This window comes from Salmo salar, chromosome 13 (assembly GCF_965601325.2).
Source record: "Salmo salar chromosome 13, fSalSal1, whole genome shotgun sequence".
Lineage (NCBI taxonomy): Eukaryota > Metazoa > Chordata > Actinopteri > Salmoniformes > Salmonidae > Salmo > Salmo salar.
The window spans coordinates 92,241,157-92,263,039 of NC_138303.1; the positions used below are offsets into that span (position 1 = coordinate 92,241,157).

Below are 21,883 nucleotides of genomic sequence, written 5' to 3' on the forward strand. Positions count from 1 at the left end.
GAAACAGCTAAGTTGTGTTCCATTTTGTTTCCTCTGTAACTATCCATCAACCAATCTGTCCTAACTCCATTACACTGTTGCACTTATTTAATATTCCACTGTACTTATACAACCATACACCTTTAATTACATACAATCTTAGTCTTTTCCTCCTCTCAGACCATCACATCATCACAAGCACTCACTTTCCCATATCGGACCTGGGGGTCCTCAGTGTGTGAGTCTTTGTCTGTTTACCAGCCAGTGACTGGGTTGTATATTAGTGGTGCTGAACCCACTGTGTGGAGGCAGAGGGAGGGAGGGAGGTGTTGTTGTTCATCATGCAGCAGCAGGAGGAAGGCTGTGGGAGGCAGGTTTCACTGCAGCACTAGCTTCTGTTCCTCTTCAGTTCAATCAAAGTATTGTCTTCAGATGAGATGTACTGTACTGTATACGCTCACATACACCTACATACACAGAGTCACAGGGTCTATTCATTTAGAAAGTCTTTCTCGCTCTCTTCCCCCCCTCTCACTCTCTCTTTCTCTCTCACTAACACACTCAATCTGTTTCTCTCTTTTGTCTTTCTCCATCTCTCTCCCTGTAACAAAAAGCTTTTCACTATGTCACATCAGTATCCATTTCTACTCCCCATAGCCCTCTAGCTTGGTTCAAAACCACAGCTTAATACAGTGAGCTATAGACCAGATGTGTTTTTATAGAACACTTGTCCACAGTAAACCCTGTCCTTACAGAGACTGTGTTTGACAGTAGACCTCTGGCTTTACTCTTATAGCTTTGGATTTTCCTGAGCTATATGTAATAACAGAGAGTTAGAATGCAATGAAAGTGTGCTATGCTCATCTTTAACTATGAACATACACTGCACACAGCCCATCAACACTTCATTTGCACTGTAGCCTTTCCCTTTGGTGAAAACCTTCGAATTGAATGTGTTTCTCTGTGCGTGGTTCTCAGACAGCTTGCAGCTTGCAGTTTTCATGAGGAGAGGTGGGATGTGTTGCCATGACGACTCATGGTGAAGACTGCACCATTCCTTAAGAAGTTGGGGGGGGGGGGGGGGGGGGGGGGTTGCAGCTAAATGTCTGTGGGGTGTTTGGTAAAAAGGCACTGGGAAGCGACCCCTGCCATGGGCCAGCCCTAAGCTGCAGTGAGGCAGGGCAAGGTCAGCAGAAGGGGATAATGTGTGTCTGAAACTCTCTATCGTTTTGTCTGCGGGTATATTATCCTCAGTGAAGATGGTGTTGTTCCTGGTGCAGGTGTTTGTGACGATTGTGATATTTATTACAAAAACATACTCTCCTCTGTTCACTACAGAGATATTCACACCCTTGCATATCTAACCATGTTCTGTTAGCTATTGTAAGGACCAAACACAGTAAAACAATACAAATAACATGCATAACTACTGACATATTATAAGATACAGTATATTTTGTGTTTAGTAATAGCAAACATGTCTCTTTGGTTATGGTAAACATGCTTGTGTTTCCCTGAATGACGTTCAGGCACCGACCTCATGATTATAGGCCCCTGAATTTTCCCTGACCAAGGGACCTGACCAGGAAACCTCAAGGCCCTACTCATGAAGCATAAGGGGAACATGAAGTTAACACTAGTATAATACTATGGTCGTTCCACACATGGAACCCACACTACACATGCAGAGTGTGATATTTCATGCTAATATTCAGCATCATTCATTGCTCTACAACACAGTGGTCATACTAAGTGACTGTGGTGGATAACGTGTCAGATGGGTCTATGTCTGAACTCTTCTTCTGTTTTGGTAAGTATGTCTCTGTGTGCCGTGGGTACAGTCACTGTCCTGACCTAATAAATCTGATTTTATTCAATTCTCTTTTTCATGTTGTCGCTGCATCTGCTCCATCTGTGTTTCTCCAAACAAGGTAAGAGCAAACTTGTACCTCTCTCTCTCTCTCTCTCTCTCTCTCTCTCTCTCTCTCTCTCTCTCCTCTCTCTCTCTCTCTCTCTCTCCTCTCTCTCTCTCTCTCTCTCTCTCTCTCTCTCTCTCTCTCTCTCTCTCTCTACATTTTACATTTTAGTCATTTAGCAGACGCTCTTATCCAGAGCGACTTACAGTAGTGAATGCATACATTTCATATCTATCTATCTATCTATCTATCTATCTCTCTATCTATCTGAGCAGTGTATGAGAGAAATTAAAAAATATGGAATGAATGTGTCGGTACCTGTATCCATAACATCTTCCTTTGGGTAAAGGACCATTCAATCATTATTGTTATGTACCTTAGAAGGGGCTTTACATCTTGTTTATGTATTCAGCTATTGAGGACCCACTCATGAATGATAAAGAAGTATCTGGTCACGTGACAAATAGTGGCATGAACATAGCGGTTTGGGGCCATTTAAATTAGTATTCTTCCTCAGGAAATGCTACCAAGCTGTTTATCTAAGGAAGTATCTTTTCAGTTTGCTCGTGTTTTCCATTCCAGTGAGAGGAAACAGGCGCGCATTGTTTATGCAACTCTCGTACTGCCTATTGTCTGCCGCATGCACCAGCGTCAGCTGTCCGCCTGTGTGGCGCTGTCCACCCGCGTGGTGCTGAAATGCTCCGCTCGGTCTGTGCAGCGCGTTTGGGTCTCCTTTCTGCCTCAGCGCACCTATTTTCAGGGATTGAATAATGTGGTGCTGCAGAAGTGGGTCTTATTCTGCCACTGATCATCGTGATGAAATACGACTATATTTATGTTTTGTCGACCTGGCCCATATTACATGACACTGTGATATGGTTTATGAGCATGATTCATAATTAAAACGTTATTTTCATCTAAAGCTGTAATTCGAGCTCCCGCAGTTTCCAGTGAGATTACATAATCTATGTCCCCTGGTCGTAGCCTATTGTCGTTAAAAAATCAGTGTGGACGAATTGATATTGTGGTGGTTAGACACATAGTTTAAAGACACAGATAGGACAAATCTCTATAGCCTAAAGACACAGATAGGACAAATCTCTATAGCCTAAAGACACAGATAGGACAAATCTCTATAGTCTAAAGACACAGATAGGACAAATCTCTATAGCCTAAAGACACAGATAGGACAAATCTCTATAGTCTAAAGACACAGATAGGACAAATCTATATAGCCTAAAGACATAGATAGGACAAATCTATATAGCCTAAAGACATAGATAGGACAAATCTATATAGCCTAAAGACATAGATAGGACAAATCGTTATAGCCTAAAGACACAGATTTAAACTATCTTTGCTAAATACTTCCTCAATCAGTTAGATAGGCAAATTAGTAAAATAATGAAATACACTTAGTGTTCAAAACATTAGGAGCACCTTCCTAATATTGAGTTGCACCCCTCTTTGCCCTCAGAACAGCCTCCATTCGTCTGGGGCATGGATTCTACAAGGTGTCGAAAGCCTTCCACAGGAGTGCTGGACCATGTTGACTCCAATGCTTCTCACAGTTGTGTCAAGTTGGCTGGATGTCCTTTGGGTGGTGGACCATTCTTGATACACACGGGAAACTGTTGAGTGTGAAAAACCCAGCAGTGTTGCAGTTCTTGACACACTCAAACCGGTGTGCCTGGCACCTACTACCATATCCCGTTCAAAGGCACTTCAATATTTTGTTTTGCCCATTCACCCTCTGAATGGCACACATACACAATCCATGTCTTAACTGTCTCAAGGCTTAAAAATCCTTATTTAACCTGTCTCCTCCCCTTCATCTACACTGACTGAAGTGGAGTTAACAGGTGACATCAATAAGAGATCATAGGTTTCACCTGGATTCAGCTGGTCAGTTTATGTCATGGAAAGTGTATGTTTTCTTAATATTTTGTACACTCAGTGTATGTACTACCGCTATGTAAAAACACACTACTAAATCGTGTGTGTGTGTGTTCGTGTGTGTGCATGTGTGCGTGTATGTGTGAGTGAAACCTCTATCCTCCTTTTCACTCCCCTCTCTCACGATCCTTTCATTCCCAGCCCGTTACTCCCCCTCCCGTTCAGATTGAGCAGGCTACTGGGATTAGACGTGTGTGAGGATGAGAGAGACTGGCTTCCTGCTCCTTATGACGCGCTATGAGAACACCACTAGGCTGTGCTTCACTCTCATTGCCACACGACGGCAGAAAGAGTACAGTAAACGGAGGGCTTCAAAGGATACAGTTCTGCTATAATAATAATATTAATAATAATACTAGTAATAATAATAAACATAATATAGGCCTATGTTTGCATTCATCATTTATTATTTAATTCAGAATTTATAGAATTACCACATCTGTTTAGTAAAGTAGCACATTTATTACTTCTGAATCAAAGTAACATATTTTATTGTGAGTGAATACATTGTGCTGCTCATCTGTTTCTGTGTTTTAAGCGTTCTTCTCCAGTGTAAACATAGTGTGCCTTTAAGATCAAGTGAATCAGTGATTGGGCTGTAGCAGAGTGTTCTTTGCACCAATACTGTGTAGAGCCATACAAAGGGATCTACTCCCTCCCCTCAGCCTCAGCATCTCATCCTTTAGCCTACAATGCTCAGATCTGGGAGCTACTCTTGCACTGACTGGAAACAAAACACAGTCTGTTTGAACTTCGTGGAAATGTGTACGGGGAATACCTTTTATTTCCATATTGTGGGATGGTATTTCCTGCGAACAGGAGACTGACTCAATGGAACAAAGGACAATGAGTATTCGTGTTCTTTTGAAGTGGCAAGTGTTCTGGATTTATCAATTTGTTCTCCTGTGGAATACAATAGAGGCACAGATTCGATACACCATACCTGAGGAATTGAACGTGGGCTCTGTTGTTGGGAATATAGCTAAGGACTTTGGTTTGGGAATATCTGAGCTTTATGACCGTAAACTAAGGATAGCCTCTGATGCTGGTAAGCAGTATTTCAGTGTGGATTTGGAAAATGGTGAACTGGTTGTCAATGAGAGGATAGACAGAGAGGAGTTATGTGGAGAGAGCGTCCCTTGTCTGTTACCATTGGAGGTTATAGTTGAAAATCCCCTACAGCTGCATCGCATTGAAATCGACATACAGGATATAAATGATCATTCTCCGAGTTTCCTTACAAATGAAAGGGTTTTGAAAATAGCTGAGTCTATCACTGCAGGTGCGAAGTTCACAATCGAAAGCGCATATGACCCTGACGTAACCTCAAACTCCTTACGGTCCTATAGTGTCAGTGATAATGATCATTTCTTGTTAAATGTGAACACCCAAGATGGCACACAAATACCAGAGCTTGTACTAAAGACTTCATTAGACAGAGAGAAGAAGGCAGTTCATAAGCTCGTGCTCACCGCTGTAGACGGAGGGAATCCTGCGCGATCTGGCACCTCTGAAATCACGGTCATAGTGTTAGATATTAACGATAATTCTCCCCAATTTGAAAGACAATTTTATGAAGTATCTGTCGCTGAGAATACACCAGTTGGCACTACGGTTCTAAACGTCAAAGCAACTGATTCTGACGAAGGACTAAATGGAGTGATCGAGTATTTCTTTGCAGACCAAACCCCCGATACAATATTGTCATTACTTGACGTTGGTTCTAATACTGGAGATGTAACTATCAAAGGGAAGCTTGATTATGAAGTAACACATTTGCATAAATTCGACATAATGGCAAAAGATAAAGGCAATCCACAAATGGAGGGACAATGCAGTATAAAGATAAAGATTGCTGATGTTAATGATAATGCCCCTGAAATTATTATAACCTCACTCACCAGTCCAATACCGGAGAATTCATCCCCTGGGATGGTTATTGCATTGATTAGCGCTAAAGACCCAGATGGTGGTGAGAATGGCAAAGTAAAGTTAAACATGACACCGGGCTCACCGTTCACCCTGAAGCCCTCCGTCTCCAACCATTACGCACTGGTGACCAACGGCCCATTAGACCGAGAGACGTTCCCGGAGTATGATGTGGTCATAACTGCAGTTGATTCAGGGTACCCACCTTTATCTACAAAGAAAACCGTGACTGTGGAAATCTTCGATGTAAATGATAACCCTCCAGTGTTTTCCCAGCCCTCGTATACTGTTTATGTTAAAGAAAATGGCACCCCGGGATCTTTCCTGAGCTCAGTGTCCGCCTCTGATACAGACATGGGTGAGAATGCTAAGATCTCCTATTCTATATTAGACTGTACAGTTCAAGACGTGTCAGTCTCCTCCTATATGTACATCAACTCAGATAACGGCAGCATCTACAGCATGCACTCGTTTGACTATGAGACACTGAAGGTGTTTCAGATTCAGGTGCAGGCAAAGGACCACGGCTCTCCGTCTCTGAGCAGCAACACCACGGTTCATGTTTTTATCCTGGACCAGAACGACAATGTCCCCGCTGTTATTTACCCCTCCGCTGTCATGGGCTCTGTCTCCCATCAGAAGATGTCCCGGTCCGCTAAAGCAGGCCACCTCACAACTAAGATATCGGCAGTGGACGCAGACTCGGGCCACAACGCCTTGATTTCCTATAGGCTGACGGAGGCCACAGACTCGTCTCTGTTCAGTGTTAGTCTTTACACAGGTGAGGTGAGGACAAACCGCGCTGTTTCAGAGCAGGATGACTCCTCTCAGAGGCTGCTTATAGAGATAAAGGACAATGGGGATCCGGTCCAGTCCGCCACAGTCACAGTCAATATACTGTTAGAGGACGGGCTACACGAGCCCATCTCGGAATACCGCCAGAAAACAGCAGAGCCCAGCAAGAGAAACAGTAAAACCACCTTTTATTTGATCATCTCTCTGGCCTCAGTGTCCGTCTTGTCTTTGTTAACTTTTGTCATCTTAGTGGTGAAGTGCGTTAGAAACAGTAGGAGCAGCTCGAGTTGCTGTATCAGACGGGCTGAATCTGATGGATACAAGAATCCCAACAGAAACCTGCAGATCCAGCTGAATACTGACGGCCCTATTAAGTATGTGGAGGTCCTGGGAGGGGACATGTTGTCTCAGAGCCAGTCGTTCAGGTCGTATCTCTCTCCAATGTCAGAGTTCAGTGATTTCACCCTCGTTAAGCCCAGCAGCACCACTGACTTTAAGGAAATGATAAACGTGCTTGATGCATCTTTACCTGATAGTGCGTGGACGTTCGAGAGCCAACAGGTGAGCACAATTCCTGCTTAAATGAGGGTTATGACATGTCCAGTTTTTGTAATATATTGCTATGCATTTTCCACTACATTAGATTAGAACAAACATTAGAACACATTTTGTATACTTCCATTTGATATATGTTGATGTTAATAGTAGGTTTCAAGCAAGTTAATGACAGTTTTCCCCGCTCGTTTGAGTAGTTATTTTGTCAACCATTATGAGGCTGTTTAAACTGCATACAGGCAATTCCATGGTAATAGGGATTAATATGGGTAACCGGGATCCCGGGACTGTCCTGGGAAAATTCTTCACATTTCCCCCCAAAAATAAAATGACAAGACCCAGGAAATTACTAAAAATGTCCCCAATGTCGCACTGATGGAATTCCACAAAATACCCAAAATGCGCACCAGAAGATTACCAAAAATAAATAGCACAACCGGTTGTCGCATAGAAGCATAGCCTTTACCGTATTTACCTCACAAACTCGCCATAAATTCAAAGCACACGCATAATTGACACTGCAGAACTGCACACACAACCCGAATGCAGTTAATAAATCCTACTGGAAACCCCTAGAATATAAAATAATGTGTGTCTCGTTGAGCTGTCATTTTGACTCTTTCGACCAGGCCTGGGCAACTCACACTTTTCCCCAGCCCCAGCTAAAACGCCGGACTCCAATAATCAAATAATCAAATAATCATGATATTCAGTTCAAAATACAATTAGTTTAACTCAGGTGTGTTTGCTAGGGATGGGCGGAACGTGTGACCCCGACCACCCCCCGAGAACTGGAATTGCCCAGGCCTGCTTTAGACAGTCACAAATTTGACAGGCCTATGCATAATTCACTACATCTCTGTCACAGTCATTAAGTCTGTTAACAATTCAGAGAAGGATGAGGGGAAAATGCTATATCTTCTTCTGTCCTGAAGCCTAGGCTATTTTCCTATCCAGGCCCAAACCCAATGAAACGCAAAATCCTACTCCTGTCTCGCATGAAAATTCCTATTTCATTTCATAGGTTGCATTATCACAGCACGTCTCTCGCATATGCATGTCAAAATACTTGTATAACATTTCCTCCGCTTCTCTGCGCTGTTTCGTACAAATGATAGCTTCGGTAGAGAATGTATGATCAACAAACGATCTGATAGTATATATCGATATTTTTATAACAGAGTTGGTCCCCGTTAAGATACCTTGATATTTAAACTATTTCCACTCTTCATCAAATATAGGAGATATTCTGTCATGCGTTGAAGGAGATTATCTAGCAAGTTTAGCAACTTTGGTCATTTAACTTTTGTTTGACTGCCATTGCAAAGTTTGTATGATTTGACAATTGTATGCTTTGGGTGCGCTCTGTGTCGAGATAACCTACTGCTGAAATGCTCTGAATTCATTGAGGAACATGATACTGCTAGGACTTGATGAACGACCTATTTCGCAATTCATAACAATCTCATTGGCCAACAAAGATAGTTACTCTATCATTACTACATTTCAGTTTCCATAGTGCCACAGCCAAACCAACAAGGTGGCGTAGTGCCCTTCTTATTTGAGGGGAACCCTGCCATAGTGACCATATCTTGGTTTTTAACACTTTAACCTTCTACTGCTGTCGGCTAAATCAGGGTCACACAGAGTGTTTCTTGGTATTCTTAAGCAAATCTACTTTGAAGCAAAACTATACACCTCACACACATGGTTATGGGCTTAAAAAGAAGGAGAAGAAGAAGAAGACGGCATCCCGAGTGACGCAACGTCTCGACACGGCATCACAGAAGATGCCACAAACCATATCTTATGCACAAGGACGACAAGGACGACTTTTAACAATTTCCACAGAACATTTTACAAAAACACATTTACTTAAAAAAACAAGTTGATTTGTTTTTCATTCTCTTACCAAACTTTGCATCTGCACTGCTCTTCAAGTAAATATGTTTTTGTCACATTTTCTGTGTAAATTGTTAAAAGTGTTCATTGTGCATAGAGTTCTATGGTTTGTTTAACTTTGCAATCATTGGTTTTTGTTTGGCACACATTTTAAAGTGAAAAATCTGAGTCTCAACATAACTATGCTACTATGGAATTGCCCATAGCCTAACATGCTGACCACACCGCTCCCATTACAAAATAAATGTACACATACATGTTATTCAATCATTACACCCACACGCTCAGCGAGCGACTATGTAGCCAGGCACTAAAATAGAACTTGCTTTGTGACGCTCAACGAGCATCTATGTAGCCAGGCACTAAAATAGGACTTGGTTTGTGACGCTCAACGAGCATCTATGTAGCCAGGCACTAAAATAGGACTTGGTTTGTGACGCTCAGCGAGCGACTATGTAGCCAGGCACTAAAATAGAACTTGGTTTGTGACGCTCAGCGAGCGACTATGTAGCCAGGCACTAAAATAGAACTTGCTTTGTGACGCTCAACGAGCATCTATGTAGCCAGGCACTAAAATAGGACATGGTTCGTGACGCTCAACGCTCTGCAAGTCCAGCATCTGCCATCTCATCATTGTTTTTTAGGAGCATATTCCTACGTGGGTGATTGAAAGATCAAGTGGGGTCCACACTGTAAAAAATATTGTGCCCCTTTTACTTAAAAATGTTTTGGTAACTATTTGCATCAGCTGTTTAAGTAAAGGAGGATAATTTAAGTATAATAGGCTTCGCTTTTAGTGTATTACAAACTCAAATATATTAAGTTCAAACAACTAACTGGATCTCAAAAATTCCTTTCAATTTTAATTTTATCAGGTTCAGAACAGTTCTTTTTTTGTTTGACCTGCTTAAGTCCTTCAAGTCCCAGAACTAATGTTAGAAGTTTGATATACTTACTGTAATCAGTTACAAACTAATATTGTAAATTTAATTTGCTGGATTTTCTCAGTATCATAACTGATATTCTATGTTATATCTACAAATGTTTTTGCTCAGTTTCTTATGGTACTCAGGTTAGTAAAATGTATTTAAATTGGGTTCCTACTACTCAAATATATACTCACAACTATACTTAAAAAGCTGATGCAAATAGTTACCTCAACATACTCGGGATAATTTACTCCAAATTATTATTTCTATACAAAGGAATATGCAAAAAGAAACAACAGTGTTCAACTTCCAAACCTTTATTTAGAATAAAATAAATGTTATCATTTTATAATTTCTTCAAACTCAAATTGCCCTTTAAACCCTACTCCTTGGGCACTTTTGGAGAGCTCATTATTATGTAATCTGTAAGCAGTCTGGGTATAACTCCACCTTGCCTCCTGAGGCAAAGTCACATCCAGATAGATGGTACCTGACTACAAATCATTTCAGAGCTTCACAACTGCATAAGGTTTAGGTGATCGTTTGGGATTAGAACTTTACACAAAGCGCACTATGAACTTTAGCTCAAATACCTCATTCAAACTGTTTTAGATTAATCAAAACATGGGTTTAAAAAAAATAATTACACATATTGTTACAAAATACAGTGGCAATAAAAAGTATGTGAACACTTCGGAATTACCTGGATTTCTGCATAGTCATCACATTTGATCTGATCTTCATTTTAGTCACAACAATAGACAAACACAGTGTGCTTAAACTAGTGACACAAATTATTGTATTTTACTTGTCTATATTGAATAGATAATTTAAAAATTCACAGTGTAGGTTGGAAAAAGTATGTGAACCCCTAGGCTAATGACTTTTCCAAAAGCTAATTGGAGTCGGGAGTCAGCTAACCTGGAGTCCAATCAATGAGACGATATTGGAGATGTTGGTCAGAGCTGCCCTATAAAAAACTGTTATAGTATTTGAGCAGCCCAAGCTAGCTAATTACATTTCCATAAATGTTTAACGTTTTCGACCTGTCCCAAAAATTAAAATAGTTGGTTTAGAGTTTGTTTTGATATTTCAACCTGCGTGTCCTGATCGCGTCTGGTGTGGGGGGACAAAACCAACATGCGCGCGGTCTGTCAGCATGTAGCAGCTCTGACTTGGTGCTGTCCAAGGTCCTGAAACGGAAGTCAATAGTTCTGCTGACGGGCTGAGATGTGATTGTTTTGTTGCTGTCTGGTTTGCTTCAGGGAGACCACTGAGTGAATATTTGTCCACTTCATCATTGTATACAGCCCCTCATTAAAACATCAGCTAGTAAAACACCTCGTTTGTTTTGTGTCTGTAAACAAACCATTAGATAATTGTTTATCTTTATTTACAGTTTTATTACGATAATAAACGCCATTATTGCATCAATAGGATACGTCACAAAATATTGGGGACCCTGTTATGCTTGAATGTTTTGTTTTTAAAGTAGTAGACCTAACAGAACGAATTTTGTTGCATTCTACTTCTAATTGTGCCTTCCATTTTTTTTATTAGCGTCCAAGGAAAAACAGTTGATTTATTTTTTTATGATTTTAGAGCATACTACATGGTTTTTGTCATTTACCTTAGCCTGGGCCTGTACTGCTGCTTTAATGCTGCACTGGTCCCAGTCATAATCTATTGGAGCTCTGAGCACCAATACCATGCAGCTTTGTACAAAGAGATCTACTCCCTCCCCCAGCCCACAGCACAGTAACCCATGCAATGCACAGAGCTGGGAGAGACGGAGCTACGCTCACATCGATACAGTGAAATGGGAATATTTTTGCAATATTTCGTGCTTGAATGATACTGGAATGTTCATGATCTAATTGTTTAATATTGCGATGTATTGCAATCCAAGAACTTCGTTTGCATCAAATGTACATCTTCTTTGGAAATGGAGATTGTAAGGATACATATTCTGCCTAAAGGGGCGTTCTGGTTGTTTTTTCTGCTGTGGAATACAATAGAAGCGCAGATCCGCTACACTATTCCAGAGGAATTGAAAGAAGGATCTATAGTTGGTAATATTGCAAAGGATCTTGGTTTGGAAGCATTTGAGATGTTTGTGCGAAAATTAAGGATAGCCTCGGAGGCTGATAAGCAGTATTTCAGTGTGGATTTGGGAAAAGGCGAGTTGGTTGTCACTGAGAGGATAGACAGAGAGAGTCTGTGCGGACAAAGCGCCAGTTGTCTGTTACCACTGCAGGTTGTTATTGAGGAACCCCTCCAGCTTTACCGAGTTGAGGTGGAAGTCCAGGATATCAATGATAATGGCCCAGTCTTTCTTTCTACCGAACGTGTTCTTAATATTGCAGAATCTACAGCGACTGGGGCACGATTTCCACTTACAGGTGCAAAAGATCCTGATGTGGGCTCCAATTCCCTCAGCTCATACAAATTAAATCAAAATGACTTGTTTGTTATAAATGTTAAGACAAGTAGAGATGGGACGAAAATACCAGAGTTAGTTTTACAAAAAGCACTAGACAGAGAGAAACAGGCCGTTCATCAGCTTGTGCTGACAGCATTAGATGGGGGTAGCCCTGCCCGTTCAGGGACTACGGAGGTCACTGTTCAAGTTGTAGATATCAATGACAATGCCCCAATCTTTGAGAAATCGCTTTATGAATCTTCTTTACGAGAAAATTCACCGGAAAGTACAGTGGTGATAATCGTTAAAGCCACTGATGCTGACGATGGTGCTAATGGAGTGGTACAATACTCTTTTGCTGAGCAGACGCCAGACTTCATACATGAAATGTTTTCTATTGACTCTGAGACTGGACAGATCACTGTGACTGGCAGTCTGGATTACGAAGAGAGTCACACTTATGAATTGAATATCCGCGCAACAGACAAAGCCGTCGCCTCTTTGGAAGGGCACTGCTCTGTTCAGATAGATGTATTAGATGTGAACGATAACGCACCTGAAATAGTCCTGACCTCTTTACCTAACCCTGTGAAAGAAGATGCTCCTTTAGGAACAGTTGTTGCTTTGATAGGCTCGAAAGATCTAGATTCAGTGGGTAATGGGAAGGTCCGTGTGAGTTTACTAGGTACATATCCATTTAAACTGAAAACGTCGTTTGCTGACAATTATGCAATAGTTACAGACTCTAAACTCGACAGAGAGGAACTTTCTGAATATAAGCTGAAAATTCTCGCCTCTGATTCGGGCTCTCCTCCCCTTACTTCACAAAAGGACGTTATTGTACGAGTTTTAGACGTGAATGACAATCCTCCAATTTTCTCTCAGCTATCTTACACTGTCTATGTCAGAGAGAACAATGCTGCTGGGTCAATAATGTGTTCAGTGTCCGCTACAGATCCAGATATAGGTGAGAATGCAAAGATCTCCTATTCTATATTAGACTCTAAAGTACAAGACGTGTCAGTCTCCTCCTATATGTACATCAACTCAGATAACGGCAGCATCTACAGCATGCACTCGTTTGACTATGAGAAACTAAAGGTGCTTCAGATTCAGGTGCAGGCAAAGGACCACGGCTCTCCGTCTCTGAGCAGCAACACCACGGTTCATGTTTTTATCCTGGACCAGAACGACAATGTCCCCGCTGTTATTTACCCCTCCGCTGTCATGGGCTCTGTCTCCCATCAGAAGATGTCCCGGTCCGCTAAAGCAGGCCACCTCGCCACTAAGATATCGGCAGTGGACGCAGACTCGGGCCACAACGCCTTGATTTCCTATAGGCTGACGGAGGCCACAGACTCGTCTCTGTTCAGTGTTAGTCTTTACACAGGTGAGGTGAGGACAAAACGCGCTGTTTCAGAGCAGGATGACTCCTCTCAGAGGCTGCTTATAGAGATAAAGGACAATGGGGATCCGGTCCAGTCCGCCACAGTCACAGTCAATATACTGTTAGAGGACGGGCTACACGAACCCATATCGGAATACCGCCAGAAAACAACAGAGCCCAGCAAGAGAAACAGTAAAACCACCTTTTATTTGATCATCTCTCTGGCCTCAGTGTCCGTCTTGTCTTTGTTAATTTTTGTCATCTTAGTGGTGAAGTGCGTTAGAAACAGTAGGAGCAGCTCGAGTTGCTGTATCAGACGGGCTGAATCTGATGGATACAAGAATCCCAACAGAAACCTGCAGATCCAGCTGAATACTGACGGCCCTATTAAGTATGTGGAGGTCCTGGGAGGGGACATGTTGTCTCAGAGCCAGTCGTTCAGGTCGTATCTCTCTCCAATGTCAGAGTTCAGTGATTTCACCCTCGTTAAGCCCAGCAGCACCACTGACTTTAAGGAAACGATAAACGTGATTGACGCATCTTTACCTGATAGTACGTGGACATTCGAGAGCCAACAGGTGAGGATATTGTTTGGATTCGTCATTTTAGCTCCCATTGGTAGATGTCTACGCCCTATGCATAATACCTCCGTGTGGTTTCATAAACATGTTTCCTGCAATGTCCTACCATTTTTTGTATCCTTTGGAAATCGTTAACAAATTAATTAATTATTTGAATTGTCCATGTCTTGAATTAGTTTGTGCTATTCTGTTTATCTTCACTGTTGCATTTTGGTGTTGTCCACTACCGTGGCGCTGAACTGAAAGCAAATGCATGAATTCTTCGTCACGTTGATGGCCTGTTTAATTGGTAGATTTTTACAGCTGAGATGGCTGCGCTGTTTCATAAATAGTTCTCCTGCCTTTTCTTTACATTTTACTTGTACTTTTGTTTTTGACTTACGTTATGCACGTGTTCTCTAGCCATTATTTCAACTGTTCATGTCTTGAATTGGTTTTTACACAGTTGTTCAGTTTGTCTTTGTTTTTCAGTTTGGCGCTGTCCACCTTCTTGGTACTGAAAACAAAAACGAACGCCAGTATTTTTCCTCACATTGATTCTGATCATGTATGTTCTGTCAGTATATAGTGTTTATGATTTTGGATACATTTTCATACATATAGGAGGTTTTGTTCTATTTTAGAACTGTGTTTTTCAATAATACACAGTACATACAATTGTTGTACTGTAGTTTTCACATGAACGTCAATATGCTATTTTGACAGTATTATTCACCCATTGTTCAAAATGCATGAAGATAACGCTATAATTAAACATTGTAAGGGATCAAAATAGTCGCCATTTACTCCTAAAAATGAAGGGTTCCATGTGCGTCTCACAGTCAATTTGTGAAATTCTATTGTCATGAATTACACTCTTCCTGTTTTATCACAGATTCCATTGATGATTAAATGTTTTAGAACTTAAAAAAAAAACACTTCATGGCATTCAGACCAAATAATTAGCCTATGATTTTTATGTCCACGAAAATGCAATCTAGTCAAGCCAGTCAGTATGTACTGCTTCCTATTACAGTGTTTCCCAGCTCCAGTTTTTGAGTACCGCATCAGCTCGCATTGTTGTTGTAGCCCCAGACAAACTCACCTGATCCAACTCATTCAGGGCTTGATGATTAGTTGACAAGTTGAATCAGGTGTGCTTGTCTGGGGACACAACAAACATGTGTGCTGTTCGGGATACTGGAGGACTGGGGATACTGGAGGACTGGAGAAACACTGACGTATAGCATTAACTCTCATCCTCTATCTTCTGTTGCACTGTTTCTTTAATTCAGGACTGCTTCTGGTGGTAATTATTGGACCTCTGTAATCCAATCATAAACTGAACTGTACAAAGAGATCTAGTCCCACCCCAACCACACCGCTGCATCCCTTACCATGCACAGAGCTGGGAGAGACAAATCTGGGCGCACATCGATGTACATGTAGCCTATTGGATTTATTCCCGTTTTTACATTGTTAATTTAATAATTTACGGGATATTTGCAATTGCGTTGCGTTCTCTTGCGATGTGTGACGAATCAAGTCCTTTGTCTATTGCACACACTTTGTGGAGATGTGGACGCTAGTAAAGACTAAGGTTTTGCCATGGCTGGCGCTGTGGATGTTCTTTCTCTTGTGGAGTACAATAGAGGCGCAGACTCGATACACCATTCCTGAGGAATTGAAAGCGGGCTCTGTTGTTGGGAATATAGCTAAAGACTTGGGCTTGGAAATCTCAAAGATCTCTGATCGTAAATTGAGGATAGCCTTGGAGGGTGCTAAGCAGTATTTCAGTGTGGATTTGGGAAAGGGCGACCTCATTGTTAATGAGAGAATAGACAGAGAGAGCCTATGCGGACTAAGCGCCAGTTGTTTGTTACCCCTGGAGCTTATCATTGAGGATCCCCTGCAATTTTATCGGATCGAGGTGGAAATACAGGATTTAAATGACAATTCTCCACGTTTCATGTCAGACGAGAACACTATAAAAGTGTCCGAATCAACTCTCCCTGGCGTTCGGTTTCGTTTGGAAACGGCACAGGACCTTGACGTTGGAGTGAATGCTTTACGCTCCTATGCTCTGAATAAAAATTACTTATTTGCTTTGAAAGTTAAAAACAATAAAGACGGCACAAAAGTTCCTGAGCTAATTCTGGAAAAGGCTGTAGACCGGGAACAGCAACCCGTGCACAATCTAATTCTTACCGCGTTTGATGGAGGTACTCCAGCAAGATCTGGAACTACGCAAATTGCAGTGCTGGTGCTAGACATAAATGACAATGCGCCCATTTTTGAGCAAGACTTATACGAAATCCAAATGAGCGAAAGTACAGCTCCCGGGACATTAGTATTGACGGTTAGAGCCAACGACTTGGATGAAGGCACAAACAGTAAAATAGAGTATTCATTCGAATCACATACAGCAGACTCCATTCAAACGCAATTTGTTATAAATCAAGACACTGGAGAAATTACTTTATCACAGTCATTAGATTACGAGATAAGTCCTTCGTTTAAATTTGATGTATGCGCTGCAGACAAAGGTACGCCATCTATGGAGAGCCACAGCAGCGTTCAAGTGACTGTAGTCGATGTTAATGATAACCCACCCGAGATCAGCATCACCTCCATACCCAAACCCGTTAGAGAGGATGCCCCAGTAGGAACTATGGTAGCTCTGATTAGTGCCAAGGATTTAGACTCTGGGGACAATGGTAAGGTCTCCCTTCGTATGTCTTTTGATTATCCTTTCAAATTAAACCCCTCGTTTTCTAACCATTACACACTAGTAACAGATTCAACATTAGACCGAGAAACATTCCCTGAATACCATATTGAGCTTGAAGCATCGGATTCAGGGTCCCCACCTCTCACCTCAAATAAAATAATAACAGTGAATATTTTAGACGTTAATGACAACCCTCCAATTTTCTCCCAAACATCTTACAGTGTCTATGTCAGAGAGAACAATGCTGCTGGATCAATAATGTGTTCAGTGTCCGCTACAGATCCAGATATAGGTGAGAATGCAAAGATCTCCTATTCTATATTAGACTCTAAAATACAAGACGTGTCAGTCTCCTCCTATATTTATATCAACTCAGATAACGGCAGCATCTACAGCATGCACTCGTTTGACTATGAGAAACTAAAGGTGCTTCAGATTCAGGTGCAGGCAAAGGACCACGGCTCTCCGACTCTGAGCAGCAACACCACGGTTCATGTTTTTATCCTGGACCAGAACGACAATGTCCCCGCTGTTATTTACCCCTCCGCTGTCATGGGCTCTGTCTCCCATCAGAAGATGTCCCGGTCCGCTAAAGCAGGCCACCTCGCAACTAAGATATCGGCAGTGGACGCAGACTCGGGCCACAACGCCTTGATTTCCTATAGGCTGACGGAGGCCACAGACTCGTCTCTGTTCAGTGTTAGTCTTTACACAGGTGAGGTGAGGACAAAACGCGCTGTTTCAGAGCAGGATGACTCCTCTCAGAGGCTGCTTATAGAGATAAAGGACAATGGGGATCCGGTCCAGTCCACCACAGTCACAGTCAATATACTGTTAGAGGACGGGCTACACGAACCCATCTCGGAATACCGACAGAAAACAGCAGAGCCCAGCAAGAGAAACAGTAAAACCACCTTTTATTTTATCGTCTCTCTGGCCTCAGTGTCCGTCTTGTCTTTGTTAACTTTTGTCATCTTAGTGGTGAAGTGCGTTAGAAACAGTAGGAGCAGCTCGAGTTGCTGTATCAGACGGGCTGACTCTGATGGATACAAGAATCCCAACAGAAACCTGCAGATCCAGCTGAATACTGACGGCCCTATTAAGTATGTGGAGGTCCTGGGAGGGGACATGTTGTCTCAGAGCCAGTCGTTCAGGTCGTATCTCTCTCCAATGTCAGAGTTCAGTGATTTCACCCTCGTTAAGCCCAGCAGCACCACTGACTTTAAGGAAATGATAAACGTGCTTGATGCATCTTTACCAGACAGTGCGTGGACTTTCGAGAGTCAACAGGTGAGAATAAAAAAGTAATTAGTTTAATATATTTCTTCTCTTGATTCGATCTAATTTTAATCATAACGTTGTGTATTGTGTTTAGAGGTTTATTGTACTGTCTTTAATCAGAAATGCGCCTGCCGCATTCTTGTGTGTGACACTGTCCACCGCTTTGGGCCTGAAATGGGAAATCCACCATTATTTTAACAATGGTGTTTTAAATTGGCAACCTAGCATAACATTGCCAACGTGTTAAATATATTCTGGATTTCATCGAAATACATTTAATTTTCAGCTTTCAAAACGACTCTTATGTGTATTATATTTATTTCGTTCCACACCATGAATTTGGTGCTCACATTTGTTGAAACAGATTGTTTACCTGCTTGACTGCCTTTGAGGTCAGGATGTATCTTTGTCTTCAAAAGTAGCTTTGTGTCATATCCATTATGACGTTCTAGACTGCCTCTGAAGTTATGTGTTTGTTACATTGTGATATTTTGCCGCTCTGGCATTGTGTGATATTCATAATTACGACTTAGAATACACCTGAAGTCAAGCATAAGGACAATAACAGGACTAGCTAATGTAATAGATCTAACCATGAATCATTTAACATGTGGCTGTTAAATCTACTCATGATAATTAGGAGGGCTATTCATAACAGCTCCTCTCACTCTTGCTTCATGGTATGCACTGTTTCTTTAGGGAGCAGTGCTGCTGATCACAACCATAATCCATTGGAGCGCTGTGCACCAATCATGTGCTGAACTGTGCAAATAGATCTAGTCCCTCCCCGAGCCACAGAACCATAACCCTAACAACGCACAGATGAGCTGGGAGAGAGGGAGCTGCAATATCACTAGGACGGTGATGACAAACCATTTTCAGATGTTAACCAAAATGATACCTGGATAATTTATAATCCAACATTTTCTGGCAATGTATAGCAAACCACCTTGTCTACCCAGTCTACGTTTTGTGAAAAAATGGGGATTCCTATCGGAATTATGTTTTTTCCTTTGCGGACGCTTTGGATGTTATTTCTCTTGTGGAATACAATAGAGGCACAGACACGATATACCATTCCTGAGGAACTAAATGTGGGATCCGTGGTTGGGAACATAGCGATGGATCTGGGTTTGGGAATCTCTGAGATATCTGAACGAAAACTGAGGATAGCCTCGGAGGGTGGTAAGCAGTATTTCAGCGTGGATTTGGGAAAAGGCGAGCTCGTTGTCAATGAGAGAATAGACAGAGAGAATCTGTGCGGACAAAGCGCCAGCTGTATGTTGCCTTTAGAGGCTATAGTACAAAACCCACTACAGCTCCATCGTGTTGAAATTGAGTTACAGGATATAAATGACAATTTTCCAGTTTTTCAAAATAATCAAAATTTTCTAAATATTGCCGAATCTACATTGACAGGTGTAAAATTTCGTTTAGAATCGGCACAAGACCCCGACGTGGGCTCAAATTCCATATGTTCCTACACGCTAAGTAAAAACGACAATTTTGTTTTAAAAGTAAAAATTAGCAAGGATGGAACCAAAGTCCCCGAGTTGGCTTTGGAAAAAATGTTGGACAGAGAACACATACCAGCACACAGTCTAATTCTGACAGCAATAGATTGTGGAACTCCAGCCCGGTCAGGCACAACAAAAATCACTGTTCGGGTGTTGGACCAAAACGACAATGCACCTGTTTTTGAAAAATCTTTATATGGCTTGAAATTGCTGGAAAACACTCTTATCGGCACTGTAGTTTTGACTGTCAAAGCTGTAGATCTTGACGAAGGTGGCAATGGCGAAATAACTTATTCATTTGAACCACATAATCCTGAATCACTTCAGAATCTGTTTTCTATTGACTCACAAACGGGAGATCTCGCAATTAAGGGTGAATTAGATTTTGAAACAGGACGCTATTTGAAATTTGATGTTCTTGCTACAGACAATGGCCCGCTAACTATGCAGGGACTGTGCACTGTTGAGGTAGATGTCGTGGATGTGAATGACAATGTTCCTGATGTTATTTTGAAATCGGAACCTACCCCGGTTAGGGAGGACGCACCTATTGGAACTGTTGTGGCTCTGCTAAGCGCCAAGGACATAGACTTTGGACATAATGGGAAAGTCACTCTAAGTTTACCACCAGGCGTACCTTTTAAATTAAAACAATCAGTGTCCAATAATTATGCTTTAGTTACCGACTCCATTTTGGATCGAGAATCATATCCGGATTACACCATTGAGATAATGGCAGTTGATGCTGGATCACCTCCTCTCTCATCCAAAAAGATGATTCATGTCAGTGTTCTTGACGTCAATGACAACCCTCCAATTTTCTCCCAAACATCTTACACTGTCTATATCAGAGAGAACAATGCTGCTGGATCAATAATGTGTTCAGTGTCCGCTACAGATCCAGATATAGGTGAGAATGCAAAGATCTCCTATTCTATATTAGACTCTAAAATACAAGACGTGTCAGTCTCCTCCTATATTTACATCAACTCAGATAACGGCAGCATCTACAGCATGCACTCGTTTGACTATGAGAAACTAAAGGTGTTTCAGATTCAGGTGCAGGCAAAGGACCACGGCTCTCCGTCTCTGAGCAGCAACACCACGGTTCATGTTTTTATCCTGGACCAGAACGACAATGTCCCCGCTGTTATTTACCCCTCCGCTGTCATGGGCTCTGTCTCCCATCAGAAGATGCCCCGGTCCGCTAAAGCAGGCCACCTCACAACTAAGATATCGGCAGTGGACGCAGACTCGGGCCACAACGCCTTGATTTCCTATAGGCTGACGGAGGCCACAGACTCGTCTCTGTTCAGTGTTAGTCTTTACACAGGTGAGGTGAGGACAAAACGCGCTGTTTCAGAGCAGGATGACTCCTCTCAGAGGCTGCTTATAGAGATAAAGGACAATGGGGATCCGGTCCAGTCCGCCACAGTCACAGTCAATATACTGTTAGAGGACGGGCTACACGAACCCATCTCGGAATACCGCCAGAAAACAGCAGAGCCCAGCAAGAGAAACAGTAAAACCACCTTTTATTTGATCATCTCTCTGGCCTCAGTGTCCGTCTTGTCTTTGTTAACTTTCCTCATCTTAGTGGTGAAGTGCGTTAGAAACAGTAGGAGCAGCTCGAGTTGCTGTATCAGACGGGCTGAATCTGATGGATACAAGAATCCCAACAGAAACCTGCAGATCCAGCTGAATACTGACGGCCCTATTAAGTATGTGGAGGTCCTGGGAGGGGACATGTTGTCTCAGAGCCAGTCGTTCAGGTCGTATCTCTCTCCAATGTCAGAGTTCAGTGATTTCACCCTCGTTAAGCCCAGCAGCACCACTGACTTTAAGGAAATGATAAACGTGCTTGACGCATCTTTACCAGACAGTGCGTGGACGTTCGAGAGCCAACAGGTGAGCTCATAGTAAAATAATTTACTTCAGTGAGGTAATATCAGTGAAAAATAATGTGAATATAGGAATGGAATGACTTAAATGTTATTTTTGCTCATCTTAAATGTGAAGCACAA

At 42.0% G+C, this 21,883-nt stretch overlaps 1 protein-coding gene and 1 pseudogene across 13 annotated transcripts in view; both read left to right on the forward strand.

The window, feature by feature from the left end:
- LOC106594404 (protocadherin gamma-C5) overlaps positions 1 to 21,883 on the forward strand; it is a 56,780-nt gene that overhangs the window by 10,464 nt on the left and 24,433 nt on the right. Inside the window, exon 1 of one of the 13 annotated variants that reach the window (XM_082960445.1) lies at positions 4,345 to 7,136. The exons of 6 other annotated variants lie outside the window; for them this stretch is intronic. In XM_082960445.1, the coding sequence (XP_082816571.1) occupies positions 4,683 to 7,136 (2,454 nt within the window). In that variant the 5' untranslated portion in view covers positions 4,345 to 4,682. Of the gene's footprint in view, positions 1 to 4,344; positions 7,137 to 15,651; positions 18,352 to 18,396; positions 21,768 to 21,883 lie in introns of those variants that run through there. 6 more of the 13 variants (XM_045692379.2, XM_045692380.2, XM_082960443.1 and 3 more) reach the window with 6 other exon arrangements.
- On the forward strand, positions 11,729 to 15,353 carry LOC145860081 (protocadherin gamma-C5 pseudogene; annotated as a pseudogene).